The sequence below is a fragment of the Trichosurus vulpecula genome, chromosome 1, assembly GCF_011100635.1.
Source record: "Trichosurus vulpecula isolate mTriVul1 chromosome 1, mTriVul1.pri, whole genome shotgun sequence".
NCBI classification, from domain to species: Eukaryota; Metazoa; Chordata; class Mammalia; order Diprotodontia; family Phalangeridae; genus Trichosurus; species Trichosurus vulpecula.
The window spans coordinates 51,150,775-51,166,292 of NC_050573.1; the positions used below are offsets into that span (position 1 = coordinate 51,150,775).

Below are 15,518 nucleotides of genomic sequence, written 5' to 3' on the forward strand. Positions count from 1 at the left end.
CTTATAAGAAAGCCCAGAAACACTCCATATTCTCTAAACCACCAAGCTAGGCATTACAGGTGTGCAGTAAAGGTAGGTAAGACTAGTTTAACAATATGTCCTTGATTTTCCTCCCACCACAAACAAGCAATATCCACAGACTTCCTTCCATGATATCAATTTCCTGTCTGGAGTACTCATTCATGACTAGAGGCAATCCAAATCTATAGGAAACATGTCTGCATATTAACTTTTTGGGGAAGGGAAGAAAACACATTTTGATGGCTGTTTAAAGAATGCAGATGAACAGTACATATTTGAATACCACTAAATAGAAGATCCAAATGAGCAAGGCTCAGCACTTATCCTGGAAATAGGGTTCAACTGGTTTGCTACAAAACCACAAAACCAGAGCAGCATCGAGATTCTCTTCAATGAATTATGATAGGCATTTATTTACTCCTGCTGCTTTCAACATTTCCCTTCAGGTAACAGAAAGAAACCAAAATTTAATGCTCACTTTACATCTACAGCAAACAGCCTCATACAATTCTGATCTTCACAAAGGCCAAAATCAAAGAGCATTTCAAAAAGCTAATTCTGCAGGTTTTCCTTGAGGTTTGGATTGCCAATTCATGACCACCATAACCAGATTGTTTACCACCAAGAATACAACTACCAAAATGGCTGCTGAGTTTGAAGGAGATGGCTTATTGAAGCTGTAATTCTTAAAATCTGGCTAAAAAAAAAAATCAGGAATTCTATAAGCCAAGCGTTTTATTCCCCAAAGTTTAAAGAATAATTTCTACAAAAGTACAAGTTTAGAGGGGGTAGGTAACAAGCTATTCAGGTTTCATATCCTTTCTTCATAGGATAGTAAGAGAAACATTTCGAATTTGATATAAGCAAATTATTTTAAAAGTCAGGGAAAAACACTAGCATTTTCTCAGGAGAAATAGAAACGTTTTGCTTTCCACCATGTAGTCAATAAAACCAAGTAACTGCTGTAAAGTGTTTATTGTCAAGAAAAGCAAATGAATCAAAGTCTAATGTCCAGGGTACTTTATCCTACCTAAAGTCTCCCAGAAGAGCTAAACTGGCAATACTGTATGCCAAAAGCAGAGGGAGAGATGACTAGAGGAAAAAGAATTTTCAAGCAATCAATGGACCTTGTGGCAAAGTTTAACTTTTTGCAAATATGCACTAGTTTATGTATAGCATAAATTGAAAAATGCTCCAGCATAAACAAAACAGGTCTAGCCAAAAGCCTAAGTATACTTTATTAAATTTAGATGGCCTCTATTTTACCATCTGAAAAAAAAAAAAAAAACTACAATTCCATGAGGCCAATTTTTTCAATTGCCATTCATTTCAACAGCAGCAGCCATTAGAGGACCAACAGCCCTTGTCTCTATTTTAATGACATATTGTGTCAAACTGTAATTAAGACGAACCCCCAAGTTTATTAACTATAAGAACGTGATCTATTTACCAATGTCCTTAAAAAAAAATCACAAGGTCTGACTCAAGTCAGCTGTAACTTACTGCCAGATTTCAAGTATTGGTGGATGTTAAACCATGTTCACCATAAACATCTTATAGAACGATGTGACTGCTACCTAAAAGCCAAGACCAATCTATCCAAACCATACCTCCTTCCATGGTCATATAAACATTCTGTAACACTCTTTTCTTCTAGATTACAAACAGAAATAGAAGTCCACTTACTTATTTCACGTAGCTTTTGATTCAACAAAATTCTAATTATTTTGAGATTTAATCAGGAAAGGGGCTGGCCTATATTAGTTCTCACTCAACATCTCCAAAACAATGAGAGTCTCAGGATAACTTTAGGGTTCAGTTTACCCTGCATGGAGATAACAGTTCTGTTTTAAGAGGGCTTCTTGAAGTTAGGTTAGACTATAGCAAATTAAAAGCCTTTGTTTTATTTTTAAGAACAGTTGTTGGCACATAGTAAGCACCTAATAAATGTATGAATGCACCCTTGCTTTCTTCTTTCCCGCCTTTGCCTGTGGGCTGGGCTGGAACTGTTCTAGTAGCTACCTAACTACTGGCATAAATTAACATTTAAGCCTGTATCCAATTTTAAGTATTATGCAAGAGCCAATTCTATGACAACTGAAGCATGCAATAAAGAGAACCTGAATACAAGATTCTGAAAAACCCCAAAGATGGCCTCCTTTATCATGCATTTTAAAAAAAATGCAAATCAGACAACTAAAACCACTTTCTCGCTAGGAGAATTAATGGATCTTGCTGCTACAAGCAATATTCAACCCAAATCAAAGAACTAAGACAGCTCCTTAGAACGATTATTTGTACGAGTCTTAAATGTACAAAGCTATTAGTGTTTCCCAACTCTGATTAAAAAGGGATGTACTTCCCTTTTCTTCCTTAGTCTGGAATGAGAAGAAAGGGATGCAATGGAGACAACACAGTGTCACTGAAGAGAGTTCATGTTTAAGTATTATAATAAAAATCTACCAGAGATTTTACGGACAACAGGGGACTGCAGTACTTAAAAAAAAAAAACCCAAAACAAAACCAACAAAAAAAACCCCCCAGAACACACCTCACCTCAAAAGTCAATTGTCCACACCCAAAATAAAGCAGCCATGGTTTAAAAATGGCTTTAGAATGCCTTTTCTGGGGATTCACAATATATGTGACAAAATAATTTAAATTTGCCCATGACAATTTGACAGGATGTAGAAAACTGAACTAGAAGCTTCCTTTCCCCCAAATCCCAAGTGGGGATAGGCCCACCCTTCAGCATCATCCAAAGGGTCAACAACATAATGTTGGGCTCATCTCACAGGCTTTTGATGATCAACTTTACAGATGTGTGTATGTGCATTAACTGGGCTTTCCAAATAGTGGACCCCAATTATAGACTCAGCCTAATGCCTACTGAGTAGAAAAGCAAGACTTTTATTAAGGAGTAGAGGAGTTAAGTACGGGATTATGTCAGATTTGCCCTATAAACTTTCAATGTAGAAAAATTCAAAACATTCTGTTACACTAACCCTGCCCTGGGTGTGTGCGTTTTCAGTCAGTAACAATTTGAAATTTATTTAGAACACTGCACAAACTTTATTAAGAGAGGATTAAGCACTTCAATAAATTAATCTTTGCTTACCGAGGTAAACTGGCCACTGCTGTATGTGGTATTGAGAATAAATACTACTGACTTGCCTTCTTTTCTTCCTCAGACTGTGATCCATGAAGAACTTACTGGTGGTCCACAGTCCTGCCTCTGCTCCATCTGCCCCATTCCCCAGATAGTCCAAGTAAACTAGATGCTAAGAGATGGGTTTTCTTCATCCAGGGATAGAGATTTTACAATCTCATTCTCATACAAACCTTCTTAAAACGTTCTATAACTACTGGCTATTAAATTTTTTTCCTAGATCCCCTTTAGATCGAATAATCTAATGTTCTTTCTACTCAGTTCTAATACTCAAACATTTCAGAAGACACATACCACATTTCAAGAAAAAATTAAAATTAGGTTAACTTGACATTTTAAGGGAATTTTAAAATTGTTTTTGGCAAGTTCTTCTTTTAAATTTTCCATTCAGTATCCTTGCTGCTGGTACCAGGACTGGTTTGTCCTGCTCACCTCTCCATCCAGCAAAAATCAGCATGGCAGCAAAGAAAGAATGAGAATCTCCTCTAGGAGGGGGTACGGGCAGGCAGGCAGGCAGTCAAACTAAGTGTTTTGGGTAGCCTTCCTCTTATTAGGCTCTAAATCTTACAATCTTAGTCAAGAGAAGGGCACTGGTAAAGGAAAGGGGAGAATGCTTCCAAAAGGCCATTAGCCCTCTTCCAATTCCCAGCTGTCTGTCAGTGGGTAACACTGTTCTATGACAACTTCCTTTTTGAGCAATAGGATTGCTGGTAGCTGTAGTTTCAAGTCTGCCAAAAATCTTTCTTTAATGGATAAAGTTTTTAAGTCACATAAAGTTCCAACTCTCCAAAAGTTTAATCTTCAAGAATATTTCACAATTTATCATGTCAGTATTAATAATCTAGGACCTTTAACATAATTAAAAGAAATAAACTAATGACCTAACATTTAGAAAATAAACTGGAAATGAAATATTTTGATTACTTAAGCCATGCCCCAAAGACCTAAAAAACTCGAGAAATAAGATCAAAACCACACAATGTGTAGTGTGGCCAAGTAGTTTGAGTAAAAAAGGGAAAACTGATTCATAGCACCAATGCTAGGTTCATTTAGGCTGAGAGAGTCAGCTATACTGTTTTCATATTTAAAGCTTAATTTTTTAAAAAGGTCAAAGCTAAATCAATACTCTATCTTCACCAATCAGTCCAAACTACAAAGAAAAATGGTCTGGTTTATCTAGCATATGGTTTGTTCATGGATTCTTAGAGGACATGCCTTAATCAGAATGGTAACGCACAATTATTTGTCTTATAGATTAAGCTCAGTATAATGTATAGATAGTAAATTTATGGGAAGAAAACATACACCTGCATGACAAGGAGGATGTTAAAGCAGTATAGCCTTAATATGAGCTCACTCTTACTTCAGTTTAGGGTCCTACTTCTGTGCCTCAGTTTCCTCAACTACAAAATGGGGATATTTTCTGCCTTATCTCCTGTGTGTGGTGGAATCAAGAGATACGGTGTATCCAGAAAGTGCTTTGTAACCATAAGGCACAATGTTAAAATGACCTATTATCTGGTAAGAAATTATTTCTTATTTTCAAGTCAAAAATGTCTATAATTCTGGTTTTCATTCCATTAATTGTGTGACTAAAAGTAGTAGTTTACCCCCACCACGGCCAATACTTTAAATACTTAACTCTGAATTGTGGCCTGTCTTTTATAAACCAAACCTCTTTTGTTACTATACACAACTACCATGTGCTAAATCTTTCCCAATGCTTTTAAATTAATGTACTGTCTGTATTTCTATTACTGAACAATAGCCAATTTTCATAAAACAAAACATATTTGCAACAAGTGTAAAATTTCTGTGAAAAAGATCTACTGTAATCACTGAAAAATACTTTTGGGATTCTAAGATGTGGAGAGAAAAAAAGGTTCCTAGACATCTCAACAGAATAGTTTATCTTTTAAAGAGTCATTTGGTAGGTAAACATGGTAAAAATGGTTATTTTTGTATTAAAATTCTCTTTTAGACTTCACACAATGAAACTAGGTATACCATTAAAAAAAAAACCAAAAACCAAAAACTTTCATTCTTATGAACCCCTTTACCAAAAGTCCAATACTGCTGACAACTGTTGAGTTCAACAGCAAATTCATTAGCCAATACAGGGGAGCTCTAAACAAGAACATTTTACGGTTCATTAAAAATGTTGATTTACTGCACACCTGTAATTCTAAATTTCACCACCAAAAAAATACACAAAATGACTGAACCGGGCATTCAAAGCAATGCACCAGGGGACTATGAGAACCAGTTTGGAGAAATCTGAGTAAACCACCATGCCGTCTCCATACTTGATATATCCAGTGCAAAATGGCAAATTGAGGTGAACTGCTTCTACATCCAGACACTTCACTGTTGCTACTAGCTTTAGATCTTCCAAACTTAATTGCTGAATGGTAAAGCAGTCAAAATATCACCTACTTTCTCCATTATGTCCCAAAACTGGTTCACACACTCCTAAAAAATGAAAAATTGGGCCTGTAGTCTCTTACAGAGTTCTAACAATTACATTTTCAAAGCTACATTCCTGGTTCTTGGAACTACTATACCTTATGTATCAAAAGAAATATCAATTCAGTGGTTCGAACAAATCACAAGAGCACAATTTTGGGAGTGATTCCAAAGACTAGTTAGAATAAGACCCAACTGTACTGTACAGCAATTCTAAACAGTGTTGAAGCAGCAGTCCCAAAAACCAAGAACAATGCATCTGGGATGTAACATGACAAGTCCTTCAGACAAAATGAATAAATTTCACTGTTGCCCTAGGAGCATGACAGGAATGATTTGGCTGATCGAGGCAGGAAAACAAAGCTCACACCCAACATTTTTCCATCCATGTTATCTGGAGAGAAACCACATAATACTTGGAACGGCATTTATAGTACTTAGGAAAAAACATATAGAGATATTCATATTGCCTAATAATATTTCTTGCATATCATGGTGAAGTTCAGTTATGGTGCAGTACTCTCTGTGGATCATTCATAACTGCAAAACTAAATGTGATGAACCCTAACCATACCAAAATGGCCAGCCAAAGCAACGTCAATTCATGTAATTTAAACTATTACCGGTTTGAAAATCAAGCTCACATATTTGTTTTCAAATATCAATGTCCCTTCCCCTCCCACCCCACCCCCAACCCAATACCCTGCAATTCTTCAAGAAAACCCATTACCTGTAACTTGACTAATTTGTCTCTAGGAAGGGAAAGTTTAAAGTAATATATAAAATTTGTTTTCCCCACCCTCTACCAATAACTTTATTCTAGAACAGGGTCCAAGCAACCTCTTTTCTGAGTGCCACCACTAAGTGCCACCACTTCTATAAAAAATAACTGGAATAAGAAAACAGAGAGGAAAATGAAAGGTAGGGAAAGGAGAACCTGGGATGGGAGGCAGAGAAAATGGACATGTAGAAGGGGGTGGAAAATGGATCAAAAACCAAACACCACCAAGAAAGGTCTCTGATGCTGCATGGCAACAGTGCTGTTTAGGCTGCTTACTCCCTGTTCTAGAGGAGATTAAACTTAAATTTAAAAGTTGTTACCAGGGCCACAACCATTAATCATCTGGAGGCACTAAATTTCAAACAGATACCTATTTTAAGCCATCAAGTCTCCATTCTACTCTGCATTTTACATTAAAATGGCTATGAAATGTTTTTCAATTTAGACCAAGAACAAGTCAAGCTACTGAATTTAGATTCCAGGACAGACATCCACTTGTACCAGGATCAGCAAACTACCTTCTTGCCCAACTGCATTAAAGGCTTCAAAAATCCTCACTAATGTAGAAAATTCAAAAAATATTTCCTAAGACAAAAAGGCTCCTTTCAAACTTAATCGAAGCCCTATGACCCATATTTAGCCAATAGTATCATTTGTAGGCCAAGTGACCACACAAACTACTCTCTTTAACACGCAGTTGCATGACCACGAAAAACCAAAAAGGGCTTTACTCTAAAGCCTGGACAAAAAAAAAAACAAAATAACACTTTATCTACCCCAAACAGCCTCAACTGACAAAATGATTAAATTGTAACCAAGGAAATAGCCATAAGGAAAGATGACAGACCAACCTTTTACCCTACTCAACACCAATACCATTACCTTTTTCTTTGACCAGGTCTTTAAGGGACTGCCATTTCACATCAAATGGTATATTTGTAATGAAGGCTCTGTATCTTTTAGTAGGGTTGGCATAAGGTTCAAATCGATTCCCTCCTCTTTTCACATTTTTCTCCTTCCTCTTCTCATTTTGACTTGATCGTTCACCTTCACTATATTAGAAAGAAAAAATACACCTGTAAGTGTACGGCATAAATGAACATCTTTACATTTATACTTAAAGCAGTTATACTATTAAAGACGACTACTAATTTTTCATCTGGTAGAATCATCTAATGTCAAACTATGGTACCACACTCACACAAAACCAAAACCTAACTACTAACTCGGACCTAAGAAACCAAAACACTCCTCCTTCCCTCCCATCTATTTTCCACCTGGGGAAAGCAAAGTGAAAAACAGCAATTGAACACCGCTGGAAAAGGACTGTAGAGAAACAATCTCATGGGTAGAAAGAGTAGAGACAGAAAGAGTAGAGACTACTTACAATGTACCTTTAATATAGCACATGACTTTCTTCTTCCCCTCAAATACCTTCTGTTTCCAAACTGTTTACTTATTTATTTTTTCATCATGTATTCTTTTCATTGTGTGAAGGATCTAAAGCTCTTACTCTAATACCCAGGAAAGAACCAAAATTTAAACAAAAAAACAAAAACAAAATTCTTACTATATATTTTAGAAACAACAAGATGCAAACATTTCTTTTGTCACACACAAAATTCTATAAATTTGATCATTCGTTCTTGGGCTTCAAAGGAGCTGCTGCTGCCTCCACCATATGCAGATCACACTGAGCATCATCCATGGCTTTTCACAAATCTCCCTATAACCAATGGCATGCTTTTATGAAAAGGCTAGCTTAGAATAAGAGGCTTATGGTCATGGAATAGTTATTGCTGTTTAGTTACTAGGCCCATATAATTCTGGCCTCATCATCCTATACAAGACAAATAGTTTGAACCTTCTTTATGTACTTTTAACCATTTGTTCCATTACAGCCCGACAAAGACTTTTCTTCCTTAGTATAGGTATAAACTACAGGTACTTACTATCAGTACACAAAAGAAATTAGCTACAGTGTTGAGAGATTAAGCTTATCTCACAGCCTTCTCCATTCATTTAGAAGCAGTACTGGAGGACCTGTTAACGTAGCCAGGCTAGGTAGAAAACAGAATACATAAATCTATTCCCTCCCCCCTCAGACCACAAAGAACAGCTAAGAGTTAAAGACTGGGGATTCAAGGAAAAGTGAAACCGAAGGTTTGTACTCTTAATCCTTCCCAGACTCATAATTGAGTAAAACTTTTCAAGGTCAAATGCAGGCTGGGGGTGGGAGGGTGTTAAAGGCTCTCTTTAGCCATAGACCAACATCTCTCTCTCCCATAACAAGCTCATCAAGCACATACATACCACAGGGATGTATATTCAAAGTCTTGATATACAACAAAACCAAAAAATTCTATGTTTAATTAGATTCTGAAAATTACTGTAATAATTAGATACATATTTCATGCTATGTAACAAAGTGTGTTTCCATACTATTCATTTCTTTGTTAAAAAACAGTACAAGGAACTGGACCCATCCCATCGAGGCAGGGACAGCTCTACATCCCTTGCCAGCAGGAAGCAGTTTCAGAAGCTGAGACCTTCATCCCTGACCCCAAAAGAATTTGGATCCCATTTGTCTGAGGGGGGAATGATGAGGGCATAGTCTCTGGGAACCCCCTTGAATCTTCCAACTAGATCTGGCCTTCCCCTAAGGCCCTAAACCTTACATTATCACTAGGCCTAAATCTCCACCTAGCCTCACCCACCCTTAATCCTGATCAAAATACCTATACCCTAGCCCAGTTACCCTAGATCTCTTATTGTCTGTCATCTCCGGGTAGCCTTCAGCTATTTCCCACCCTGGAGTCTGACCTCATCTCAGTCCCATCAAGCTCCTCCTTAGACTCCTCCTCAAGTCCCTCCCTAAACCCCTCCTCTAGTCACCCCAGACCACCCCTCAATCCCTTCCACAATCTTTGTGTATATAATCTCCATCTTGCCTCCATGAAGGTGCTCAGATTCAATCTGGCCTGCTTGTGAAAACAAGCATCACAAAGGGTGGGATTTCTTCAGACAACCAATTATGGCAAACTGTTAATAAACTTTGTCTTTTCCTTTGGAAAAAAAAAGAAAACAGTACAAGGAACTGATTTCAGCTAAAAGTGAATAGATAAGTGATTTAAGGGTGTTTTGGTGACCACTTATCCCAATCACTTACAAGTGCTGGTTTTGGAGCTACTACTATATCATATGGATAGTCCTTCAGGAATAAACTCAAGGCACATAATTCCCACAGGTTCAGCAACATCACTAATGACCAAAAGGTGATGGGAAAGGCAATTTGCTTATGATGTAACCAAAACCTCGATTTAACATTTCTGGGTCTTAAGTTTCTTTACCTAAAAAAAAAAGTTCTAATTCTTTTCTAGTTCTAAAAATTTTGTGTTGTGAACACAAATTCAAACACTCTAGTCCAGAAACACAATAGAAATGCCACAATGCATTAGTTCTTTTAAAATTACAACTGCTGTCAGGGTGGATATTAGATTTGACATTTTCTTAAACTGCTTCTTGCAAAATAGTTAATTTCATATTAAATTTTAACTAGTCAGAGCTATAGCTTGCATGTACTAGCATCTGAAAGTATTTCTTGAGTTTTTTTAAATAAGGATCATACATTAACCTTAGCTCATTTTGTTACTAACATTCAATACCTCTTACCAAGTTAAATCATACAAATCGCCTTCATGACTCCTTTAAAATGATCACATACTTCCTGCTTAGGCAACATCGTAACAAAAGCTAGCTTATCCGTCATCCTATTAAAAATGATTATTAATTTCAAATAATTTAATGTAATCTCTAGTTTCTAATTGAAATACTGAAAAATGCCTTATTTCAGAAAGACAATTATGCTCAGAAGTTGTATAAAGGAGAGCAGAATTTCAGAAAGAGACAAACAGGACAGTGTAGGTACTACCGTATTATGTTTAATTTTTACTTTAAAAAACCCTAAGCTGCAGGTAACAGATTCATGGTTTCATCTATGATTGCTTTCCTGCTCTTCTTTAAATACAGAAATGTTAATGTTTAAGTTTACATTAACAAGAAAGGCAAGATCAGGGATAGAATAGCAAAGCCAAAATTCAAATCCAAGTGCACTTTCCACTATACCACGTTACAACAGGCCATGGTAGTGAATAAGTTCTTCTAGTTCAATTGCCTTTAATCTGCGTCCAGGGCCTTTATGAAAGAAATACATCTCCTGTCTCCTTTCCTCAAAGGCTGGAAAAAAGAACTTAAGAACTACACTGGATAATTACACAGTAATTCATTATCAGTGCTTTTGCTTTAAAAACTTCATTAAGATTAATTTCTCCTATGAAAACAGTAAACTTAGCAGGCCAGTCTTTAAGCTTTCAAGTTACCATCAGATTATCCTTACTTTAGAGAAATGCAGTGGCACAGTCAAAAATTAATCTATTTTCCTATGGTCAGGATTTAAAACGCACTTTAGCAACTCAGGGAAAATAAACAGCAATTAGCATCTAATTGGACCAAGGCTTTTTGAAAATCCAGGGTAAACAGCGCCCTACTACTCCCCTCCCCCAACTGGCGGGTGGGGGTGGGGGGCGAGCCAGGAATAAGGGTTAAAAGGAGAAAAGGCTGGAAACGAGGACAAGGCGGAAGTTGAGCAAAGGAAGATCAGAATGAATTCTGAGATTATCTCCAACTCCCTCCTTCTGAGGGGAAACTCAGGCCCGGAGAGCTTATTGCCGTAAGTCACACTAGTATTAAGTGGCACAGCAATCGAATACAAACCCTTACACCACATCCAGCGGTTCTTTCCGTACAATGGCCAGGCCAGGGGTGGGGATAAAATGTGCAGAGAACAGACCCCCGGGAAAGCGGAACAGGGTGCAGCCCTGAGAGGAGGGGGCCCGTATGCGCGGCCGGGCCCGAAGCAGGGGCGCCCTACCTTCCCCTGGGCAGCCCAGCGCCAGGGTCTGAGCACAAAGGCCACTTCGTTTTCTCATTTGCAAGTGGGGGGAAAAGTGCCGGGCCTGAAGCCACGCCGGGAAGATGAAGGCAGGAGATGGGGGGGGGGGGTGTTGCAGAGGGGAGGGGCGGAGCCAGGGAGAGGAAAAGGGCGCGGGGGAGAGCGAGACTGAGAGGGGGGAGGGGGCCCTCACGGGAACGTGGTTCGGAGACGCGCGGAGAGGTGGGGAGAGCGGAAAACACGCGCCGCGAGAGAATGGTACCTCGTGGGGAGGGTAGACGAGGCCGCGCGTGGAGAAAGAAGGCTGGGGCCTCGTGGGGAGAAGGGTCGGGGACCTGCGGAGGGGGGGAGGAAGAGGGAGGATGACGGTCCTCGGGTATCGAGACCGCGCATGGGGGGAGGGTGAAAAAGGATCGGGGTTGTGGAAAAAGAATGGGGCCGCGTGGGTCGCGTTAGGGGAGGGGAATAGGCCCGCTCGTGGGGGAAGACGAAAAGGAAATCAAATCGAGACTTTGGGGGGGGGGGTTACAAGGACGGGACCGCGCGAACGGAGGGGGATGCTACGGCCCCGTGGGCAGGTGGAGGCTGAGCAGGGAGCAGGACGGGGACTGGGGCCTCGCGGAGTGGGAGGAGGGTGGGGCGGGATCAGGATCAGAGGCCTCGCGTGGAGAGGGGAGGGAGCCCAGCTAACGGAGCCGGGGCCGCTGGGAAGGCCAGGCAGCACAGGCCCCATTGATGGCCAGGCGCCTCCCCAAGGAGCCCCAGGCCCGAGAAGGACAAAGAAGCCTCACCTTTTGGGGGTCGGAGTCCCGTTGCCGCTTACTAAGCCAGGCGCACCGCTCTCTTCCTCCATTTTGGGTTCAGTCGCAGCCACCTCCACAGCCGCTTCCACCCCTGCCGCCATTTTCTCTCCTTCTGGGCTTTGTGTGAGAGAGCGGGCAGCAAGGCACTGCGCCTGCGCACTCACGTGACACCGAAGAGCTCCAATAACGCTTGAGCGAGGCCCCACCCTCTACCCTTACTTATCTCTCTCGTTTTGTCCCGCCCCACTCCTGCGCAGGCGTAGATTCGAGGGTGAGTCCCCTCTGTGTTTGCTTTCCCGTTTTGGTTCTGTACGTGGGATTATACATTTAAAAGCCACTTAAGGTCATTTCTGTGACCTTAAAGGTCATCTGGTCCAAACCCTTCACTTTACAGATGAGGAATGTATGGCTCTGAGAGTTGAAGTAATTTGCCTCAAGTCATAGAGATAGCAAATAGCTACCTGGGATTTGAACGCAAGCCTTCTCGTTCGCTAGTGCTGTGACCATGGCACATCGCCTCCGAAGTATTTAAGGTTTTTTGGGGAGGATCTATGCTTTAGTGAAATCACTTGGGCAGCTCAATGGAGGATGGACTGGAGTGGGGAAAGAATCGAAGCAGGAGGTGACGAGGGCCCGTGCCGGTGGAGCCACTGTGCGGGATGGAAAGTGAGAGGTTTTGTGAGGGTAGAAATGAGATGTGATGATGACAGATCGGATGTGTGGGGCAGGCGTGCGGGGAGGCAAGGATGACAGTGAAATTGAGAGCCTGGGTCGCGTGGCAGTAGAAGTGGGAAGAAGGGAGGATTTGGAAGCAAAGACGAGACGGTCTGTTTGGAGCATGTTGAATTTGAGATGCCCGCAGGACGTATAGTTTGAGATGTCCAAGAGACAGTTGGGTGATGTGAGATGGGAGCGCAGGAGAGAGGTTAGTGCTGGATAGATACATCTGGGAATCATCTTCATAGAGATAATAATTAAACTCGTGGGAGCTGATGAGCTCACCAAATGAGGTACTGTAAAGGGGATACCTAGAGTTGGTGCGTAAGACATGGAGGAAGAATGAGCAAGGGAAATTAGAAGAAATATTCAAGTAGGGGAACCAGGAGAGAGTAGTGTCACCAAAAAAAAAAATCTAGAGGACAGAATATCTGGAAAAGTGATTGGCAGTCAAAAGTGAAAAAGTTCAAGGATGGGAATTGAGAACTGACCATTAGGTTGGGGCTGTTAAAATCACTAGTAACTTTGGAGGGTGGTGTTTCTATTGAATGAAGATAGAAAGCCAGATTAAGAGGGTTTACAAGAAAGCAAGAGGGGAAACGGAGGCGTTGACTATAGATGGCTTCCTTAAGGAATTTAACCGTGAAAGAAAGGATAGGATGTTAGCCAGCAAACTGGTCCCATCTCTCAGCCTGTTCTCCAAAATAGGACCTAGAGCACCAAATGCGCTTTTATTGGACCAGAAATGCTCAGATACTTTATTTCGAAGTCTAATATCTCCCCTCTTCAGAAGAAGTCAAGTCTAATTCTTTTAAGTTATGATGGGGATGTGAACGTCTAATAGCAGATTAGCTGGCACCTGGGCTAGCATTGAATGGATAGACTTGTAGTTACAGAATGTCAGAGCTGAAACACATCTTATAGACCATCTTTTATAGAGGAGGAAACAGTTCCAGAGAGGAGAGAGGATCCTTGAAGAGTTTGGCCTTTGTTTCCTTTGATTAATTCAGTGTCTTTGATTGAGTGTTAACTAGGTGCTAAGCCTATGTGGGTGTGAATTGGTAACTAAGGTGGGGCTCGAGGTGGCGCTAGTGAAGGGAGGTGCTGACACCAGAGCGAATCATAGAAGCTTAAGTTCTGGTCGCTCAGATGATGTTTGATGACTTATGAAACTGTGTAAAAAGGGAGAACAGAGCTATTTGCTTGAGGCTCTCACTCCTGGAGGCGCAGGGACTCAGGGTAGCTGCTGTAAGGGGCTTCCGGCTGAATTCAGATGTTGATGGTTTTCTTGGTAACTATGAATTGTTTTTGGTATGTTGATGTTTGTAATTTGTTTGTATTTGCTCTGAAGTTCAGGGTGCTGGCAACGTTCTGTGAGCTGGCTGCTAGCTGGATTGTTGAAACAGCCACCTAGTTCCTTTGACATTTGATAGGCTCTCAAGATGATTGTTTTGGAAAAGATAAAGGAGACAGGCCAGGACCCACCCGGGTTTCTTGACACTTTATCGTAGTGCTTCCTCCACTGCTCCATGCTTCCCTTTGGACCAGCCATTCTTTTTTTTTCTTTTTTAAAAAATATTTATTTTCAGTTTTCAACATTCATTTCCATAAAGTTTAAATTTTCTTGCCCTCCTTCCCCTCTTCCCCAAGACAGCATGCAGTCCGATATGTGCTCTGCACATACATTCCTATTGAATACATTTTCACGTTAGTCATGTTGCATAGAAGAATTGTAACAAATTGGACCAGCCATTCTTAGAACACATTAGTTGACTCTACACTGAAGTATTCCTGAGGAAGATAATCCAGAGTTTCCTCATTTTTCATGAGACCTAAACGAATCTCGTGAGCCTTCTATTATTAGGGGAAAAATTTCCTCTACAGTGTACCCAACCAGTAGTTATCAGACTTTTGCTTAAATATGTCAAGCGAAGGGGAAAGCCACAACCCAAGGCAAACTACACTTTGGGATACATCTGATTTTAAGTTCTCCTTATATAAAGCCTAAGTTTGTTCCCCAAGTCTTCTCTAGGCTCAACATGACCCACTTGGGGCAGCTAGGTGGTACAGTGGATAGAGCACTGGGCCTGGAGTCAGGAAGACCTCAGTTCAAATCTGGCCTTAGACACTTACTAGCTGCGTGACCCTGGGCAGGTCACTTAACCTCTGTTTGCCTTAATCCACTGGAGAAGGAAATGGCAAACCATAACTGTATCTTAGCCAAGAAAACACCAAGGAGAGTTGGACACTGAACAGCAAGCACTATATAAATGTTATTATCGTGATTTTTTTTCACCCTTATATGAGTAGGATTGAGGCCTGTTAGGATTTTGTTTGCTTCCCTCTGGACGCTCCAGCTTGCAAATGTCTCTGCTGACATATGGTGCCCAACATAGAAAACCATGCTACAGAGGTTGTCTGCCAGAGCAGATGAGACAGCATAGCACTTCTCCAGTTCTGGACACGGTGCTTCTCTCCATGAAGCCTGAGATTAATTGCATTAGCTATTTTGGCTGCCGTATTGCCCTGCTAACTCATATTGAACTTGCAATCCACTGAGACCTCCTGATCCTCCCCCGTTGTCTAGTTTGTGAAGTTAAATTTTTGAAC

At 40.6% G+C, this 15,518-nt stretch overlaps 1 protein-coding gene across 5 annotated transcripts in view; it reads right to left on the reverse strand.

Annotated features, from left to right (window-relative positions):
• Positions 1-12,313, reverse strand: part of HNRNPM (heterogeneous nuclear ribonucleoprotein M) — a 38,806-nt gene extending 26,493 nt beyond the window's left edge. For all 5 annotated transcript variants that reach the window (XM_036753451.1, XM_036753442.1, XM_036753471.1 and 2 more), the window contains exons 1-2: positions 12,180-12,313; positions 7,320-7,489 (exon numbers count right to left, since the gene is read on the reverse strand). In XM_036753451.1, coding sequence (XP_036609346.1) covers positions 7,320-7,489; positions 12,180-12,292 — 283 coding nt within the window. In that variant the 5' untranslated portion in view covers positions 12,293-12,313. The remainder of the gene's footprint in view (positions 1-7,319; positions 7,490-12,179) is intronic.
• Between the last annotated feature and the right edge of the window lie 3,205 nt (positions 12,314-15,518).